Source organism: Homalodisca vitripennis, chromosome 6 (assembly GCF_021130785.1).
Source record: "Homalodisca vitripennis isolate AUS2020 chromosome 6, UT_GWSS_2.1, whole genome shotgun sequence".
NCBI classification, from domain to species: domain Eukaryota; kingdom Metazoa; phylum Arthropoda; class Insecta; order Hemiptera; family Cicadellidae; genus Homalodisca; species Homalodisca vitripennis.
In genome coordinates this window covers 116,992,561-117,010,254 of record NC_060212.1, presented here as the reverse complement: position 1 = coordinate 117,010,254, position 17,694 = coordinate 116,992,561, and the positions used below count along the sequence as shown (strand labels likewise).

The following is a 17,694-nucleotide window of genomic DNA, read 5'->3' as shown; positions in this document are numbered from 1 at the left end:
CTTTTTTACCAATTGTATATATTTTTGTACATATTGTCGTTATCCACTACTTAAACAATGTTACCCACCTCGGTAAGCTTAGCAACACTTGATGTCAATTCTGTATTGCCATTTAATGCATTTAATCCTGTATGAATTATTGTTGTCACGCTTTTATTCTTACAGAGAAGGACATATACAACGAATCTCTAGTATTGTATTTTATTACCGTAACAAGTGAGGTTCATTCATATTTTAATATGTATTTTCTTAGCTTTTATGAATTGTCATGCTGTTTTATGTACAGTCTGATTACATGACCAATTTACTTATGGACCACTTGTCAGATACGTCCTAACATAGTCAATTGTGTTCATAATTTTAAGACAAGGAAACTGAAACATTATTGTATTTTCGAAATAAGATATTGTTTGCAACTTAAAATACTTAATGTCTATTAGTAAAATAATTACATTTATGTAAAAATGTATGAATTAGGATAAAAACAGTTTAGAACTGAAACATAATTGTATTTTCAAAATAAGTTGTTTTCAAACTTAAAATATTTCATGTCTATTAGTAAAACAATTACACTTCTGTAAAAAATGTATGGATTAGGGCAAAAAAACAGTGCAGAACTGAAATATAATTGTATCTTCAATAAGTTATTGTTTTCGATCTTGAAATATTTCATATCTATTAGTAAAACAATTAAATTTGTGAAAAAATGTATGTATCAGGCCAAAACAGTATAAAACGTGGATGATTAAAGGGGTATCTATAGTCAGTTCTGGTTATAAGAAAGTAATTCAAGAGAATGGAGAAAAAAGATTCAAAAGTCCTAAAACTATATTTTAGTCGACGAGTTAAAGGTAAATTACACTAAATACTTTTCAATAAATTGTTGTTAAACTGATTTTCCAATAATCAATTTAATTGTGTACCTTACCAGCAGCTCTATGTGGACGATTCATACAGCATCATTTCCACTGCTCAAAGCAGGTTTTGAAGTCGCTTTTTGGTACCTTGAAAAGTTGTATTATTTTGAAATTAGAATTCTTACAGCTAAACAGCGGAACAAAACTATTGTTTCCGAGCACTGGATGAGATCTTGAGCAGTTGAGATGCAATCTTTTTTTCTGACGTGAAAACAAATTTGTGAAAAACTGCAGAAACATGTTTGAAATCCAAATCATTGCTCAAAACTTGTGAACTGATTCCTAAATCTTCATTAATTTCTTCTACAGGCAGTTGGTTGTCTCCCGTAACTAAATCTGCACTTTTTCAAAGCTTTCATCACTTAGAATTGTTGTAGGCATCCACACCCCTAGTCACTTTCACAACACCTTTAAAATGTTTCACCACTCATGAACTCATACAGTCATCACTTAAAGCATGTAATCACTTTTCCTAAAACTCTTCACTATGTGATGAAGATCTACATGTGGAAACAATCAAATACTTTCATAAAAATATTCAACAAACCCTGTAAATAATTCAGGTAAAGTACAACGTTAACTCTGCAAGTTTCATTGTTCTAAATTGCTAGTCAGCTGAGACATAGTACCAATCTGGATACATTTTTAATGTTCGTGCATCATTGAATAGGTTTTATGAATAGAATGATAAGATGAATGAAATAGATATACCTACTGAAATTAACTATGCCTATAAGGTAATAAAATACTGCAGGTGTGGCTATTCAAAATTTCAGCTCACACACATGTATCTGTATATGTATATTTTTCAGGTCACAATTTGTACATATATATAGGACAAGACACGCCGTTTTATTTTACGATCATATACCGTCAGTTCTATAAAGTCAAACCATTAACCCTTTATGCTCAAGAAGTCACTAAATGTGGTTTCTGCTGTTTTCTTCTATAGTTCGAACCATTGCTGTTCTCTACAAAAATTTACTTTGCTGTATTCAACTTCTTGCAGGTTCTATGTGTGCCATTATCACGCCTGACTCCACCAGAATTGCACATATTAGCACGCTTAATGAATTGGTGTTGTTATCGGTAAAAAAAAGTAGTGGTGTTGTAGAAAATAACTGATACATTCTGTTAATCCTGTACTGACAGTAGATCACTATCTGACCACCACTAACTTCAACTCAAGTTCACTATCACTATTACTCACTAAATTATTGTCCTCATTAATTTCCAGGTTGTTCTTTATTTGATCGGTATACCAAAAGTATTTTTGTATCTAAATTATTATTAAAAAATGTCAAAATCTCCTAAGAGAAGTCTGCTAAACTATTATGGACACAAATGAAAATCCCAAATATTAGTATTTAACACATATAGTTTATTCATTGTAATCGATTAAAGTAAACCAAGTTGAGTAAAATGTTTTAGCTAAATAAATTTAATTAAAGTCCAATATTAAACATTTTATAAATTCTCTTTTATTCAAAATATAAAATTGAAATAATTAATTTTTCAATCATATTACTTAAAATCCTAAAATAAAACTATGCAAACTCACTTAAAGTTCAAAGTTTCATAAAATCAAATTACAAATACTAATCTTTTCAATTAAAAGTATACTGTAGTCAGGTAAGAAGAGTCAGAAGATAAAATGGCCATGAAAATAAATACTTTTTAAAATTCAATATGTAACATGCACACTGCAGTCTGTCTTATGTAGTTCCAAAAGTCATTGAAATGTTTCTTAATTTGACACTGATTTGATTTAGATTGGATATCGATTTATCAAGCACAGTAGCAAAGATTTCAGGCATATTAGTAAAGAGAAGAAATAACAAAAAATGTCTACATAATAACAATTACAGAGACATTACAGGGAAACAGAAATTGTCACAGAATATCGCCTAACAATAGCAGCTATCATGTACCTTTATGACCTGAAGATTCTGTAAATCAGTACAGGTTGACCTGAAATGCAATTAGAGGCAGCAACTATGTATGGATTGTTAAGCTCTGAGAAACTCTACTAAAGAAATTTATAAAGGATTAATAAGTAGCTGATGTTCATATATACAAACAAACAAAAATAGAATGAAACAGCTTTTTAATTTAAGAACTTACATTTCACATTATTTATTTTTTTATAATAAGTTAACTATTATTTAATAGGGTTATAATTTATTTGGTTGTTAATTGAGTCAAAATCCACTTTTAAAATATAGAAGGTGTTTGGTGAGAGGTGGCACAACTTCAAAAAATGGTAGTAGACACAAAAACAAAACAAAAATTGATATGGCCATTATGTTCTATACTGTTGGATTTGTCATTAAATTTACAACAAAACAGTATTGTTATTAAATAGTTGTAGGAATAATGGTTTTTTAGATATTTGATTTTTTAAACTTTCAAATAACACCATTTTGAAATGAAAGTTATATTATTTATTGATTTTTTATGCTCCTTTGATTAGCATAGCATAACAGTTTTAAGTTATTTGCATTACCTAACCGTTTTTTAGATATGATTTTTAAAATAATGAAAAAGCCATGTATGGACAGCAGACACCAAATGAAGTGAGATAGGACATTTTTATATTATCTTTTTGGCTTTTTATTGTATTTTCTACCATTTTCTTTAGTTTTACCAACCTCTTGCAAAATACCTTGTATATTTAAAAAATGTATTTATTAAAAAAAAGAATATTTTTAATTTCATAAATTGTCTTTAAACAAATTATGTTTAAATTCAAAATAAATAATTCCTCCTTTTATGAAGTTTGTACTTACTCTGAAACAAATGTTATGTAATGTTTTATATTAAAATAATTCAGCTTTCCAAACAATACACAATTAAATTATTTAAACTGTGTTGTTAAAAGTTTGATTACATATTTTGGTAATATAAAAGACTAGTGTTTGGCTTTATGGTGTGTTGTTGTATATAGATTGGCGTTAATGTCAACTAATCTGTTATCAGTAATGTGTATATTGCCAAGTCATAATCACTAATGTATGATTTAGCCTATGATAAGAAATAAACTTAATCATACGGAACTAGTAATAAGTAACTAGAAGGTAGTTAATAACTGAGTTTAGTTATTAGTTTTTTACAATATTACCAGAGTTAAATAAATCCATTTCATAACAAAAATTATTGTTACAGAAAAAGTGCTCAACATATTGGCTGATTAATTTCAATAAATCCATTTCATTAAGAATGATAATTTATTGTTACATAACAAAAACCTTTAAACATATTGGGTAAATTAATATAATCAATTATGAACATCCCACTAGTTGAAGGAGAGAACTAAGTATACATACAGAATTTTGTTAAATATTTATATTTGTAAGGATTGTTTTATTCTAAAGAACTGAAATGTTTGTTTCTTAATTTTATTGTAACATATACTCTTAACAATATTTTAAATTATAATTGCAGAGCAATTGATTGTTATTTTCTTATTTATTTGTATATATTAATAAGGACGTTCTAAATCTCTCATTAAGTTATGCTTCACTTGTTTCCAGTCCCAACAATATACAATACTGTATGTTTAATACATAAGCCACATGCATTCCTTCATTCTTCATACCTTGTGTTTATAAATAAATATCGGGTGTTTATATAGTTTTCATGTTTTGTATTTATTATATAAAACTTAAAATTATAATTAATACACAAAATGAAAGAGCAACTGAAATAGTTATACATACAAGCTTACAAGTGTTCAATGTAAGCTCCATTTGTTACACTGCACACGACTGTGGTGTGTTGTCATATTCAAGTTCTTCCCAAACTTTGATCAATGTGTCTGAAGTGATAGTTGCAACAGCTGCTTCAGTCCTGTTCCTTAAGTCGGGTAGATCAGCTGGTAGTGGAGGCACATACACACAATCCTTTATGAATCCCCAAAGGTAAAATCACATGGCATCAGAAGAAACAAGCTCTGTCATTAGAACTCTTGCGGTCAGGTACAGTGATGATCAACCAATCGCTTACTGAGTTATGTCACTGAGGCGGTGCACCATCCTACTGCCAAATGAATTTCTGTGATTCATCTTATTCCTATTTAGGAAATGGCCATAGTTCTAGAGCAGAGGTTCCCAAACTTTTTTGGCCCACGGCTCCCTTTGAGTACAGACATGGCTTTGCGGCGCACCTAGTATATTTTTATCCGTTTTCCATTGCACTTTCATTACAATAATTAAATTTTTAGTTTAACAAATTTAATAGTTATTTGTTATTATACTTTATGTAACATTGTTAATAAGATTGTTATTACTTTTTTAACAACACACATGTTTACCTTGTTCTTACAACAGTAAAAAACATCATTAAACACACAAAAGTTGGATTGTACTTGATTTATTGCAAAAAATGTAATAATAATAACTTAAAAACAACTATAAGAAAAACACGACTCCCTTTATAAGAAAATTCTATAATAGAAATGAAATGCTAACTTGAAAAATATTATACATAAACTAGCTGGTTTCCCGCGGCTTCGCACGCGTCTCTTAAGCTTTGCCCGTATATTTCTTTGCCTTCAAATAGTGTTTGGCTATTTAATAAACGTAACTGTGTCGTAATTGCAGTTCATAATGTGGCAGGCGCTTTGATTGATACTGTTATATCTTGCAGTACAGCCTGGTGTGAGTTACATCAATGGGCATTGCATATAAACCTTCTACATAGAAAAATACAAATTTTCATAGTGATCCGTCCCAATAGTTTGTATATAAAGGACAAACACACAAACATTCATTTTTTATATATTACTATAAGTGTAAAGAAATTAAAATAGTAATTAAATTATATAAATCAAATTTTTTTGTCGCATTATATGATGTTTCCAAAGCTGATTATTTTTGAAAAGACTTTTCACTTAATAACATATGTTTTGCTGCACACAAATTCTTACGGGTATTTCTGTAACCAGTGGGCGGAATCGGGAAAAGGGATAAAGTATCCTTAAAAAGTAATAACCTTTCTACAGATCAAGACGAACAAATTAAAAAAAAATTAGGCGAATCCGTCCAGTTTGTGAGTGATGCTGTTACTGTTACACGAACAGTTCATTTTTATATTATAGATATATTTTTTGTCGCATTATATATGTTTACAAAGAACAGCTGATTAAAAATTTGAAAAGACTCTTTCACTTAATAACATATGTTTGCTGCAATGCATTTCTTACGGGTATTTCTGTAACCAGTGGGGGCGGAATCCTGAATCGGGAAAGGGATAAAAAGTATCCTATAACCTTCTACAGATCAAGACGAACAAATTAAAAAAAAAATTAGGCGAATCCGTCCAGCCGTTTGTGAGTGATGCTGTTACACACGAACAGTTTCATTTTTATATTATAGATAACAAAGTCCATAAGTTTCTGTTTCAATGGGACGGATGCGCTTGTTTGTCTTTTATAAGCTCATTGTACCTGGTGTAAATTTTGATATAGCAACCCGAATTTCCTTTTCAATGTTAAGCTTTGCTCTAAACTTGGATTTTATCACTGCAACAGCGGAAAAACCACACTCGCAAAGGTAAGAACTTGCAAATGGAATAACTGCAACGCAAAGCCTTTTTTGCTCAACAGTGGAAATTCGTTTTTCAATACCATTCCAAAACTCAAACAGGGATTGGGACTGAAAATTTTGATTTCAATGACAAGTCCGTTTGAAATGTCAATTAGCTGTTCTGCTTCTTCGTTGCTGAAGTTTTCAGGCATTTCAGTTTGAAAAGGGTCGTTTACCCACTGCTGCGCTTTGATTTCATCTCTTGGCAGGTAGTCTTCAAAATAACTTTGTACTCTAGACAAGTGCTGAGTCAACATTGTTTTCATTTCTTCTTTCAGAGTAAGATCGTTTTCTTTAAGAAAACTGATTCAAAGTTGAAAACATCGAACAATCTCCATTTTTTCAAACTTTTTTCCCAAAACACAAGTTTCTTCTTGAATGCTTCAAACTTTACTGGTCAATTGAAAAATATCCGTATTGTTCCCCCTGCAAAGACTTGTTAAGAATGTTCAAACGTTCAAAAAATATCTGTCAGGAACGCCAGTTTAAGGAGAAAACTTTCATCAATAAACATATCAGCAATAGCATTATTGTCTTTCACTCAGAAAAATGTGGATTTCTTGCCTCAGCTCAAACAATCTTAGCAGAGAATTGCCCAGAGATAGCCATCGAGCACTGCTATAGTACAAAAGCGACGAGTGTTGAGCGCCTGTGTCATCACATAGTTTAGAAAAAAACCGGGCTTTCATTGGTCTTGTTTTGATAAAATGTATTACTTGGATCACGGTTTTTATAACTGCACTTAACTCTGAACTGAACTTTGCTGCTGCCAGTGCTTCTCGGTGTATAATACAGTGTGTCCAAACAGCGTTTGGGGCCCTTTTCCCGAATGCGAGATTGCAGTCCTTGGTAGTGTCCTGACATTGACCGGCCTCCATCAGTACACACCCCAATACAGTCTTCCCAGTTAATATCATTCTCCGCCATTAAAATTGTTAACAATATCAAACAACTCTTTACCAGAGGTGCCTCCTTCAATTTCCTTACAAAAACAACAAATCTTCTATCAACTGGTTTTCATTCACATACCTAATGTAGCAAATTAAATTAGCGTCTTTGTGACTGTCAGTAGCCTCATCTAATTGAATTCCGAACTCTTTACCTCTCAAACTATTTATAAGCCTGGTTGTTAATGTCCTCAGATATGTCAATCAATCCTCCTGCTTATTGTATTGTTTGACAGAGGAATTTTAAGAAGCTGCTTCCCTGCATCCTCACCAATCATTATCTTAGCCATGTCAACGGCAGCTGGTAAAATAAGCTCTTCCGCAATTGTGTGAGGCTTTTTGCATTTTGCAATGTGATATGCTACTTTGAATGAAGCTAAAAGTGCATCGCTGTTAGCTTTGGGAATGTTTAGAAAAAGAAGCCTTTTGTTTTACTGCCTCAGTTTCCTTTCTTTTAAAGAACTCTCTTGGTTTCCCTATCAAGTTTGAGTGGACAGTTTTTCTAAATGCCGTTTTAGTTTACTAGGCAGCATAGATTCGACTGATAAAAACCTTCATGCAAACAACACATTGCGGGCGCTCTTCATTATTAACTTCAATACAAGAAAACCCAAAATCTAAATACTTATCGTCATATTTTCTGTAGTGGGTTACGGCGGAATCACTACTTTGTTTACTTCCTTGTTCAGTTTTATTTGAAGATAAGAATCTTTTCATTTTAAATAACAATATAATAACCAACACTAAATAAACTGAACAAAACTACAACTTCACTACTTTGATTATTTACTTCACTTGTGCGGACTGTCACACTGTGTAAACATAAACTCGCAACTTAAATCTAAAACATAACCTCAACAGAAGCTAGACTGCAAGTAGTATTAGCAGACTGTTTGCCGGGAAACGTACGACGATTTCCGAAAATACACGAAGGTAGTTCCGTTTGCCGTTCCAAGAACAGAATGACGTACTGAGATGCAAAGCTCTGTTGTCTGACCTTGCCTAGTTGTTTTGTTTGTGCAACCGGCCGGCTGGGCCAGTAAATAACGTTCGGCAGGGGGAAGAGGGGGTGGTAATAACTCCAAAGCCGCGCGCACAGACTGGTCCGCACTGTATTGTAGTATGATGCCGATTAGACTCTTTGGTAGACAACGGCGGCGCACCTAGCACTAGCTCGCGGCGCCCCTGGGCGCCGGCGCACACTTTGGGAAACTCTGTTCTAGAGCATCCCGATAAGGAACACCAGCTACAGTTTCTTCTCTAAAAAAGAAAGGCCCATAAACTTTCTGCCTAGATATGGCACACAGAACATTCAATTTAGGAGAGTCTCACTGCAATTGTACCATCTCGTGAGGGTTTTCTGAGCCCCAGACAGGTACATTGAGATTGTTCACTTGTCTACTGAGGTAAAATGTTGATTCATCACTAATAACAATGTTCCAGAAAATGTTCATTGTCATGCAACATTTTGTTTGCAAAATTGGTACATAAATCATAGTCTGCAGGCTTTGCAGCCTATAACAACGGCAAACAATAAAGACGTAGTTGTAAGTGTTTTTGTAAAACTTTCCAAACAGTCGTCACTGGAATTGCTAATTCACGAATAGCCTTCTGAACTGATCTCTGTGGGCTAAACGTGAAAGTCTCTCTCAATCACTCAACATTCTCTTCACTAACTGTTGGTCGTCACATACTCTTCCCTTTGCAAAGGCCAGTATATTCAAACTGATAACACCAGCTAGGGATGTCATTATCACTTGGAGGATCACAACCAAACTTTATATAGAACACACGTTGCATGTTACTACAGATTCGGTCTTTGCAAACTGCAGAACACAGTCTTCTGTTCACTAGTTGCCATTTTTGCAACTAGCGTTTCCTAACGGATGGCAGAGAAAACATTGCGTCCACACCCACACAGGTGATAAAACAGAACTGTTTGAGTTGCTCTTTGATTTGATGTATGAATTATGATTTTAAGTTATACGTGACAAAATTACAAAGTGTTTAAACCCCAATAGTCATTTATAAACACCTGGTATTTCTCTCCTACAAATATTTGTCGAATTCTAATGCTTCTAATTCAATCTATGTACACATTCCATTACTGGTCTACCTCACCCATCTACAACTAAATCTAAGTCTGGTATCTGCTATAAAGCCAAACAACTGTAATTTACATGTTGAGATCCATAGTATCAATGATTATTTATTGTAGCCGTAGAGCAGAATATGTTACAACTATGCACAATTTATTCACCACAGTATCTCTGATTTTTTTAAATCCCATTGAAAGCACAGCTCTAAATGTATTAGGTATACTGCATTTAATGCACTTTCTGTAGCACAATGTACTATACAGTGTTATCTAACTGAATACAACTGTAGTATGGGAAGCAATACTACAGCCTTGATTCACTCCATAAAGTTTCTAAATACCAGAGTACAAGCATCATACCGGTTAACCCTCTGAGTGCTAGGGCTGTTTATCCTGTAAAGGTTCAATCCATTCTACTGATAACATCGGCCAATTCTACTATAAGAATTAAATTAAGTTTATTCAAATTTATTGTATTGACATACATTGAAGTCTCATTATAATTAACCTAAAATTCATTATCAAATGTTAAGCCAAGGAGGCTAAACTATGGAACTGGGTATTCACAAGCGTAAACATACAGTGTGTTGTAGCTACATTGTTAATTTAAACAAAATAGGAATACGCCACACCATGTGTAGCTTAACAGGCTTCATTGAAGTCTCTAGTTCATTTTTATTCTCGAGATATACTGAATATACAGATGAAACTGTTCTCGAGATATCCTGTGAATAGTTAGGCTATCTATAGGCTCAGCCATATAGCCTATTATATATGCCTATCATCAAACACAACATTGCCTGTGTAGAAAAGTTGTTACATTTATAATTTCAAGTTCATCGACCAATTTTGTCTTTAGATATCCTGTAGAAAATGGACACACAGACATAAGAGGGATTTTGGTAGAACCCTTAAGGTAACTACACTAGTTTGTAGATACAAGTAACTACCATATTACACACCCCATCTTGTGTCAAAACAAAATTTCAAGTTTATAGCTCAATTGATTCTCGAGATATCAGACTGTGTCATAGGTTTTTATAAAGCTTAGCCAAATCCCATGCATCATCATCAAACTCCTTGTATAGAAATGAAGCTTTATGCAAAAATTTCATGTCCACAGGTATGTTTATTTTTGAGATATCATGCAGACTGATATTATTTTCCATCCCCTCAAAAGATAAGCTTTGCTTACCTCAACCAAATTATTTCAGACATTTTTATCTATCAACAAAAATACATTATATTTACGTAAAATCCTCATATGGGCCCATCACTTATGATAATGAAATTAATCTCTCCTCTTGTGATAAAAATACATCTTACTGTCTATCTCTTCTATAATAAAACTACGAGGGAACAAAATATTAATTATTGCACAAATATTAATTATTGCACTGTTTCTTCTCTATTAGCATTGTAATTCAGTTTTTAATACATGTAAAGGATTATGCTAGTAATATAATTGTGTCTTGTGCCTTTAATATTATGCCTTAGTATAAAATCTATTTTTAAATATATTAGTGATACTTTACTCCACTATTCTTCTCTAAACATAATTGATTATTTAAATTATTAAATATATGTATTTTGAGATACTTGCCTTTTTAGCTTTACTATACATTATTACCATTAATTTACATTGTAACTGAAGTATTTATAACGTCAAACAATATTTAAACCATTTTGGAGTGAGTTTATATTAAGGACTGAAGAGAAATTGTTTACACGTCTACAATTGATTCTTGTATGTAATTTTACTGTGTAAGGCAAAACCTCCTATTACATTATTTAGGAATTCATAGGGATGTTCACGTATGAGCAAAATAAACTAAAACTTAATTGTATTAGCAGATGTTTAGAAACCATTAGAGTAGCTATATATGTTACTTCAACAAAAAGACTGTTCTAATAAGGACTAAAAATACTAATATATTATGAATAACTTGGCCCAACAAATATAGTAACAACCTTTGATGTAAAGAGTAAATTAATTTTGGAAGTATTTTGTATTTTATAATTGCTTTACAAACACTCATGCACACGTATGCACACAAATATATAATTTAATTTCAGGAAAGAAATAACGTTGTTAGCAATAACACAAATATAAGACTAAATGCCTTACTCCTTTAGTGTGTGGAAAAAACAAAGATTGGAGCTATGAGTCTTATTTAATACTTTCAAGCCCAATGCTATTTCGGGGTATAGCACCCAATATCCCAAACTTAGTTTTTAGGCCTAATGTATTCATTTAGCGTTATAATTACGGAACATAATCACTTTTATGGAAAAACTAACGTTGTGGACATGTGAGAAAATAGTGGGAACCAAGTCATCTAATCAGAACAGAACAGCTGACTACAAATCAGCTGAAACTCAAGTTGTAATCATTAAAAAGAATCAATACTTTGAAGACTGATTTCCGGAAACCAAGGTCAATTTTGTATTCTTAAGACATCTAAATGAACATTTAATATAGCAATAATTACAATTTATTATCAAACAATAAAACATTTGGCGGCTTAAAAATAACCTTATACTCAACGCCACTAGAGGCGTGGTCAATACTATAGATAAACCGCTCTCATAAAAATCTGCACAGAAGCAAATATCTGAGCAGCCTTGCAGGAGTAGCCCTCCTCCAGCAGAGGGAGAGTGACACGCAATGGTGGGGAGTGGGACAAGCATCTTCTTTATTTTGTTTATCAGCTGTGTGGATCATGTCTCATTCGTACGGTTTATTTACACTGCAGCTACTTACCTATTCTATATCTATATTGTATTTTTGTGTGTAGACTTGTGCAAGTGTCACAGTCAAGCTTAAAATATTAATTTAACATACTAATATAGCCACAAACGTATCCAGAGAGCTTGCGTTTTAGTGTGAGGTTAGCCGCTAAGTGGCAGTGGTCAGGTCAGGGGATAGAGCAAGCGGGCGAGTGCTGAGCAGTGTTGGGGATACTGGGAGAAGGCACATCACAGCAGCGGAGGGATATTTACCTGCCGAACTCAAATCGCCCAATGTATTTTTGTAGGTGGTATATCTATAGTGGTGTGAAATGTGAACAACACCACCATGTTGTGTCCGGAATTGAACGTGTTAACCAACCCTACTTGCTTGCCCTTTCTCTCTCTCTCTCTCTCACCTCCCCCCTCTCCCAGAAAACAACATGTTCACAACTCAACTCTATCTTTAACTTGCCACAGCAGTATTTGGATGAGTAAAAGGGGTAGGGATGGGGAAATGATTGATAATGTAGTATTTATTCTTAACCAACTTGTCTGAAACTTTAAATGTTGCAATGCTGATTTAAGGTGTCAACATTATCTTTGTTCTTACGTTGTTATAGTTTGTTGTTACTTTCTTACTCATTAATAGTTGATCAAATTAATATTATATATAATTAATAATATAGGCTATAATTCCACAGTTAAGATAAAGAACCAATTCATGTGTATTGTTTGGCATTTTATTGAATTGTATGTTTCAGCTGATTTGTTTTAAACATAGTGTTTCAATAAATACTTACAACTACTGCTTTCTGGAAAGCAATGAGCGTTTTTGCCAAACACGTTTTGGCAAAATTTTATGTAGGAATTTACTGCTTGGCTCTGTGTGTGTCTAGCAATACACTTTATTGAATATTTTCCCACATGAGAATATTTTCAAATTGTCGAAATCATGCTGTTGCTACATAAGATCAAGGGTATTTTATATGTTATGCCACATTGAAACGTTATATTTTTACTTGACTAGACTGACGTCTTAAAAGTGTGATCATATAATTGTTTTAAGTATATAATTAATTTCCTAACGAACAAAATTGTAAAACTAATTCTTTATCAAGTCATAACTTGCGATATAAATCTATTTTAATAACAGGGTTAAATCATGATCTAATTTTTACCATGTCATTTGTTATGTTCACAGTATAATACTAATTCTGCACGTTTATTAAAACTTTTTCATGCATTTTGTAGGTGAAATGATTTAAAAGAAACTGTTGTTTAGTAAAATTAAAATTATATACTTATGTTGAACTGTTAAATAGTGCTGTTCATATGTATTTCAATCTTTTACCGTGTTACATTCATTTATTTTAAATGCCATGCTATCTTGGATTATATCTGCATTCTATATTTCCTGTAAGTGCCTACTTCTTGCTATATATAAATGCCATTATATTATTGTACTTATGCTGTTGTATGACAAATTTTATCATGAACAAGAGAGTGCTGTTGTATTTGAACCAAGCTCTGTGATAGTTTTTTTAGGCACATTTTAAATAAATGGTTATTTTTTCATATTTTAATGTTTCTGTTATTATTGGCTGTAAGCATTCACAATTTTAAATAAAATAATATTAAATGTATGTTTTAATACTATAATTATTGTTCATTTTTATTCTCCTATGTGTAATAACACTAGCACGTTAGGCAATATTATAGCCCAGGAATGAACATGGTACAAATACACCATATAATTTATACATACACCTGATGAGGTGTATGAAACTGGTATAAATATGCACAAAAGTTTGAAATAGCTTATGCTCATGACGGGCAAGACAATAATATTTTATTACCCTCAGTTTAGCCGCTCTAAAAACACTTCCTGTCAGTATTTCAATATGTCCATATTGCAATAGTTATGAAGACTAATATCTAAATTCTGCAATCTGAAGAAGACATACATCAAATAAGTCTACTGAATACACACACGGTTTCAATGATGGGATTAGTAGTTACCCTCTCCTTTTGTTTTTACTCTGAATTTTGGTTTTTTAACTCTTCGCTAGTATATTACCATGAAATATTGTGTTCTCTTATTAAACAATGTAGAAGAAGTACAGCACACCATGTCTTATACCAGGCTTCACAGAGATTGCATGCAAAATTTCAAGTCTATAACTCATTCCACTCTTGATATGTCTTGTGGATCAGACAATCATACAGTAAAGAAATATTTACATCCCCCAGCAGACAAAAGAAATTTTGCCAGTCTACTAAATGATGCTCAGCCAAATCCCAAAGATGACTATGTACTATAATAGGACTCAATTTCGTCTATGTTAAAATAAAGATTCAGCCGATTCTTGTCGATTAAAATGCGAAATGTTAAGCCTACAGATGAAATCTTGAGATATCTTAAGGATAGTTAGGCTAAGTTTGTTATTATGTCGCATGTTAAAATGTCATATGATTGTACTCAGTTTGTTAACAAATTTATTTATTCTGTGATTGTCTTATTTCTATCATGGTTACCCATAAGACCAATGTAATAATGTTGAATAATGCTCAGCCAAATCCCAGGGAGTGACATGCACCATCAGTGAACTCGATGTTATCATAGAAATGAAGCTTCATGCAAAATTTGAAGTTTTAGGTCTGTTTGTTCTCAAGATATCATGCAGACAGACAAACAGAAATGAAATTTATTCCGTCCTCAAGTGATAGGTTTTGCTAGTGTTGAGCCAATAAAAGATAATAATACTGTAAGACAATACACCAACGACCACCACCACCAGACACCAGACACCAGACGATACACTAAGAAGAAGTTAAGCTGGAGCTAAACTCAACATTCATATTGGACATAATAAATATGACACTATGTGATTTAATCCAAGAGTAGAACACCATCTGATCAGGTTTTTTTAATTTTCAGTATTCATAGCGGAAACTTTAAAAAGTTTCTGCCTTAAATGTAACAGAATAATACTAAAACACCAGTGCTGTGTACAGAATTTTAAAAATATTATAAAGATGGTATATTTTTGTTTATATTTATTAAATCGGACTAAGTAACTATTAAGTAAAATATATTTTCTAATTTATTTTACTCTAATTAAAATGTTACAGTGCAGTAAGAATATCAAACAAACTGATCTCATGGAGGCCCATTTATGAAAGTGAACAAATGGTAAGGCCTATGCCATCTTTTATTCAGCAAGAAATTGCTTGTGATGAAGCCACAGGTAACAAGTAAGATAAAATGTAATATTGTAGTTACTCAAAACATCTGTTCTGCATTTCCTGTGGAATATTCATTTGAGCTTAACATTCAGATCTTCCAATCAATGATTTTGGTCAGCCATAACTTTAACCTCTAATTTGGCATATTGTGGTTTTATTTGTGTGATTCCCATCTCATTGAAAAACTGTTATCCAAAAGACACAAGTTACTGTTTTAATTACAGAAATAGTTACTTCTTAACTCATCTTTCCAAAAACTGAGAAAAGGAGTTTAGAATCAAAGTCTAAACATCCTTTCAGTTTAAATTCTCTGTTTATGAGTGGTGTATCCTCTATCAGGATACCAGCCTATAAAAAACTGAACCACTGGATCCTGCTTTCTTTAACCTAATGCATAATGGGAAACTGGTTGTGAGTCAGACACCAATCTCTTTACTTACGCTAGTAGCAATTCAAGTCCATAGTCACTAAAAATTCGAGTGAAGTATCTAAATAGTTGTCTTTATCCCCCCAAAATCTCCTTACTTTAAAATTCCAGCAAGTTTCAGTTTTCTCATTCACTCATTTTATAAATACATTGAAAATCACAATCTTTTGTGCAATCATATTAATACTTATAAACCACTAATAGACCCTGGTTTCTTACCAACCAATTTTCAAATGATTTGATCAAGTTTTTAATAAATAGTTTGATCTAGAAATGTTTCATAGTTCAATTGCTTTAATAATAATTTAGTAATAAAAATTTAGTAACATATTTTTATTTTATCAAAATTAATTTTTTCCTTAATATAATAATACAAATTATTTCAATTTACTATTGAAACTGTATGCATTTATTCAAATGGTTGATAATAACATTCATTTTATATTTCCACACTTCCCTGAAAATATTGATCTAATAGTTATAATACAAATGTTTCATTAACATTTAATAGGAAATTTTAGATCAAATATTTAATTTAGATCCGTATTAATCAGTCTTGATCAAAACCAATTAGTCAAGAATGATAAACCAATAATCAGGGTTGATCAGGTTTTCAGGATCAGGTTAAAAGGTTCAATGAAATTTTAATCAAGCCTGATTAAAGATTTTCAAGTGGATCAGAGATATATCCTAAAATATGTAGTCGAACATTTATATTTTATGTCTGTTCTTCCCTTAGAAACAAAAACAGTTATTTGATTTCACACAATTTAATTTTTTTAACTTTTAAAAATTACAAATACTGAAACTTATAAGTTGGGTAAAAATACATACTAATTAATCATTTTTTAATTTATATTACTTAAAACAGTTCTAGTGATGGCATTCATAACACTCAAAACATCTCTAGTACAGATGTGTTAATAAATATGTGCTCTATAGTTTAAAATGCCGACTCCATACAGGGGAATCTCCCAGAAGGATTGTGACATGCACGATCTTATCACAAGCATCTCTGCATAAGATATGGAAATCCTGAAAAATAAAAGTAATACTATTAAATTAATGTAAATAGTTAAACATATGTGTGTTAAAACAGTTGGAATGTTCATTCAAAATATCATTCAGAGGTAGTGTTATTTTTTACCATACCATCCCTGTCCTAAGGTATGTATGTGTTGCAGTGGAAATCTGCTGCTTGCACATACAAACTATTTAGCTGAAGAGACGAATCAAAGTCATTATAGACAAATCATTGCAAAGGTGTCAAAAGTATTAACTCAAAAATAAGTTTACATCAACGCACTCGCAAAACGCATTTCGGTCATTACGAATCCCAAAAGGGTAACCAACCTCTGTGTGACAGACCTTTTCATGCAAGAGCATTTGTTGTGCAAAATGGGAAATGATTTAGACCCAGTTTGCATATGGTCCTGTGTTAATTCCAAATCAGAACTCATCAACAGGGCAAAGTTCTCATGGAACTTGGAAATTTATATTACAGTTGGCACTGGGGTATGTATGTCTCAAAAGACCTTCAGATCATTATGGAGTTACAGATCTCAAGAAAGTAGCCGATCTCTACTAGTTACAGATCCCAAAAGTGTAACCGATCTCTGTGTGGACAGATGTGGATGGTAAATAATAACATTACCTTTGCTAAAGTACCACATTTTACAAATCTCAGATTCTTTGTCATGATCCAAGTCCCACAGAGATTGGTTACCCTCTTGGGATCTGT

General features: G+C 32.2%; 1 protein-coding gene across 1 annotated transcript in view; it reads right to left on the bottom strand.

Annotated features, from left to right (window-relative positions):
- Window positions 1-16,713: 16,713 nt before the first annotated feature.
- The window catches only part of LOC124365533, a 50,013-nt gene continuing 49,032 nt past the window's right edge, over window positions 16,714-17,694 (bottom strand). The window contains exon 29 of the mRNA XM_046821520.1: window positions 16,714-16,988. Coding sequence (XP_046677476.1) covers window positions 16,874-16,988 — 115 coding nt within the window. The 3' untranslated portion in view covers window positions 16,714-16,873. The remainder of the gene's footprint in view (window positions 16,989-17,694) is intronic.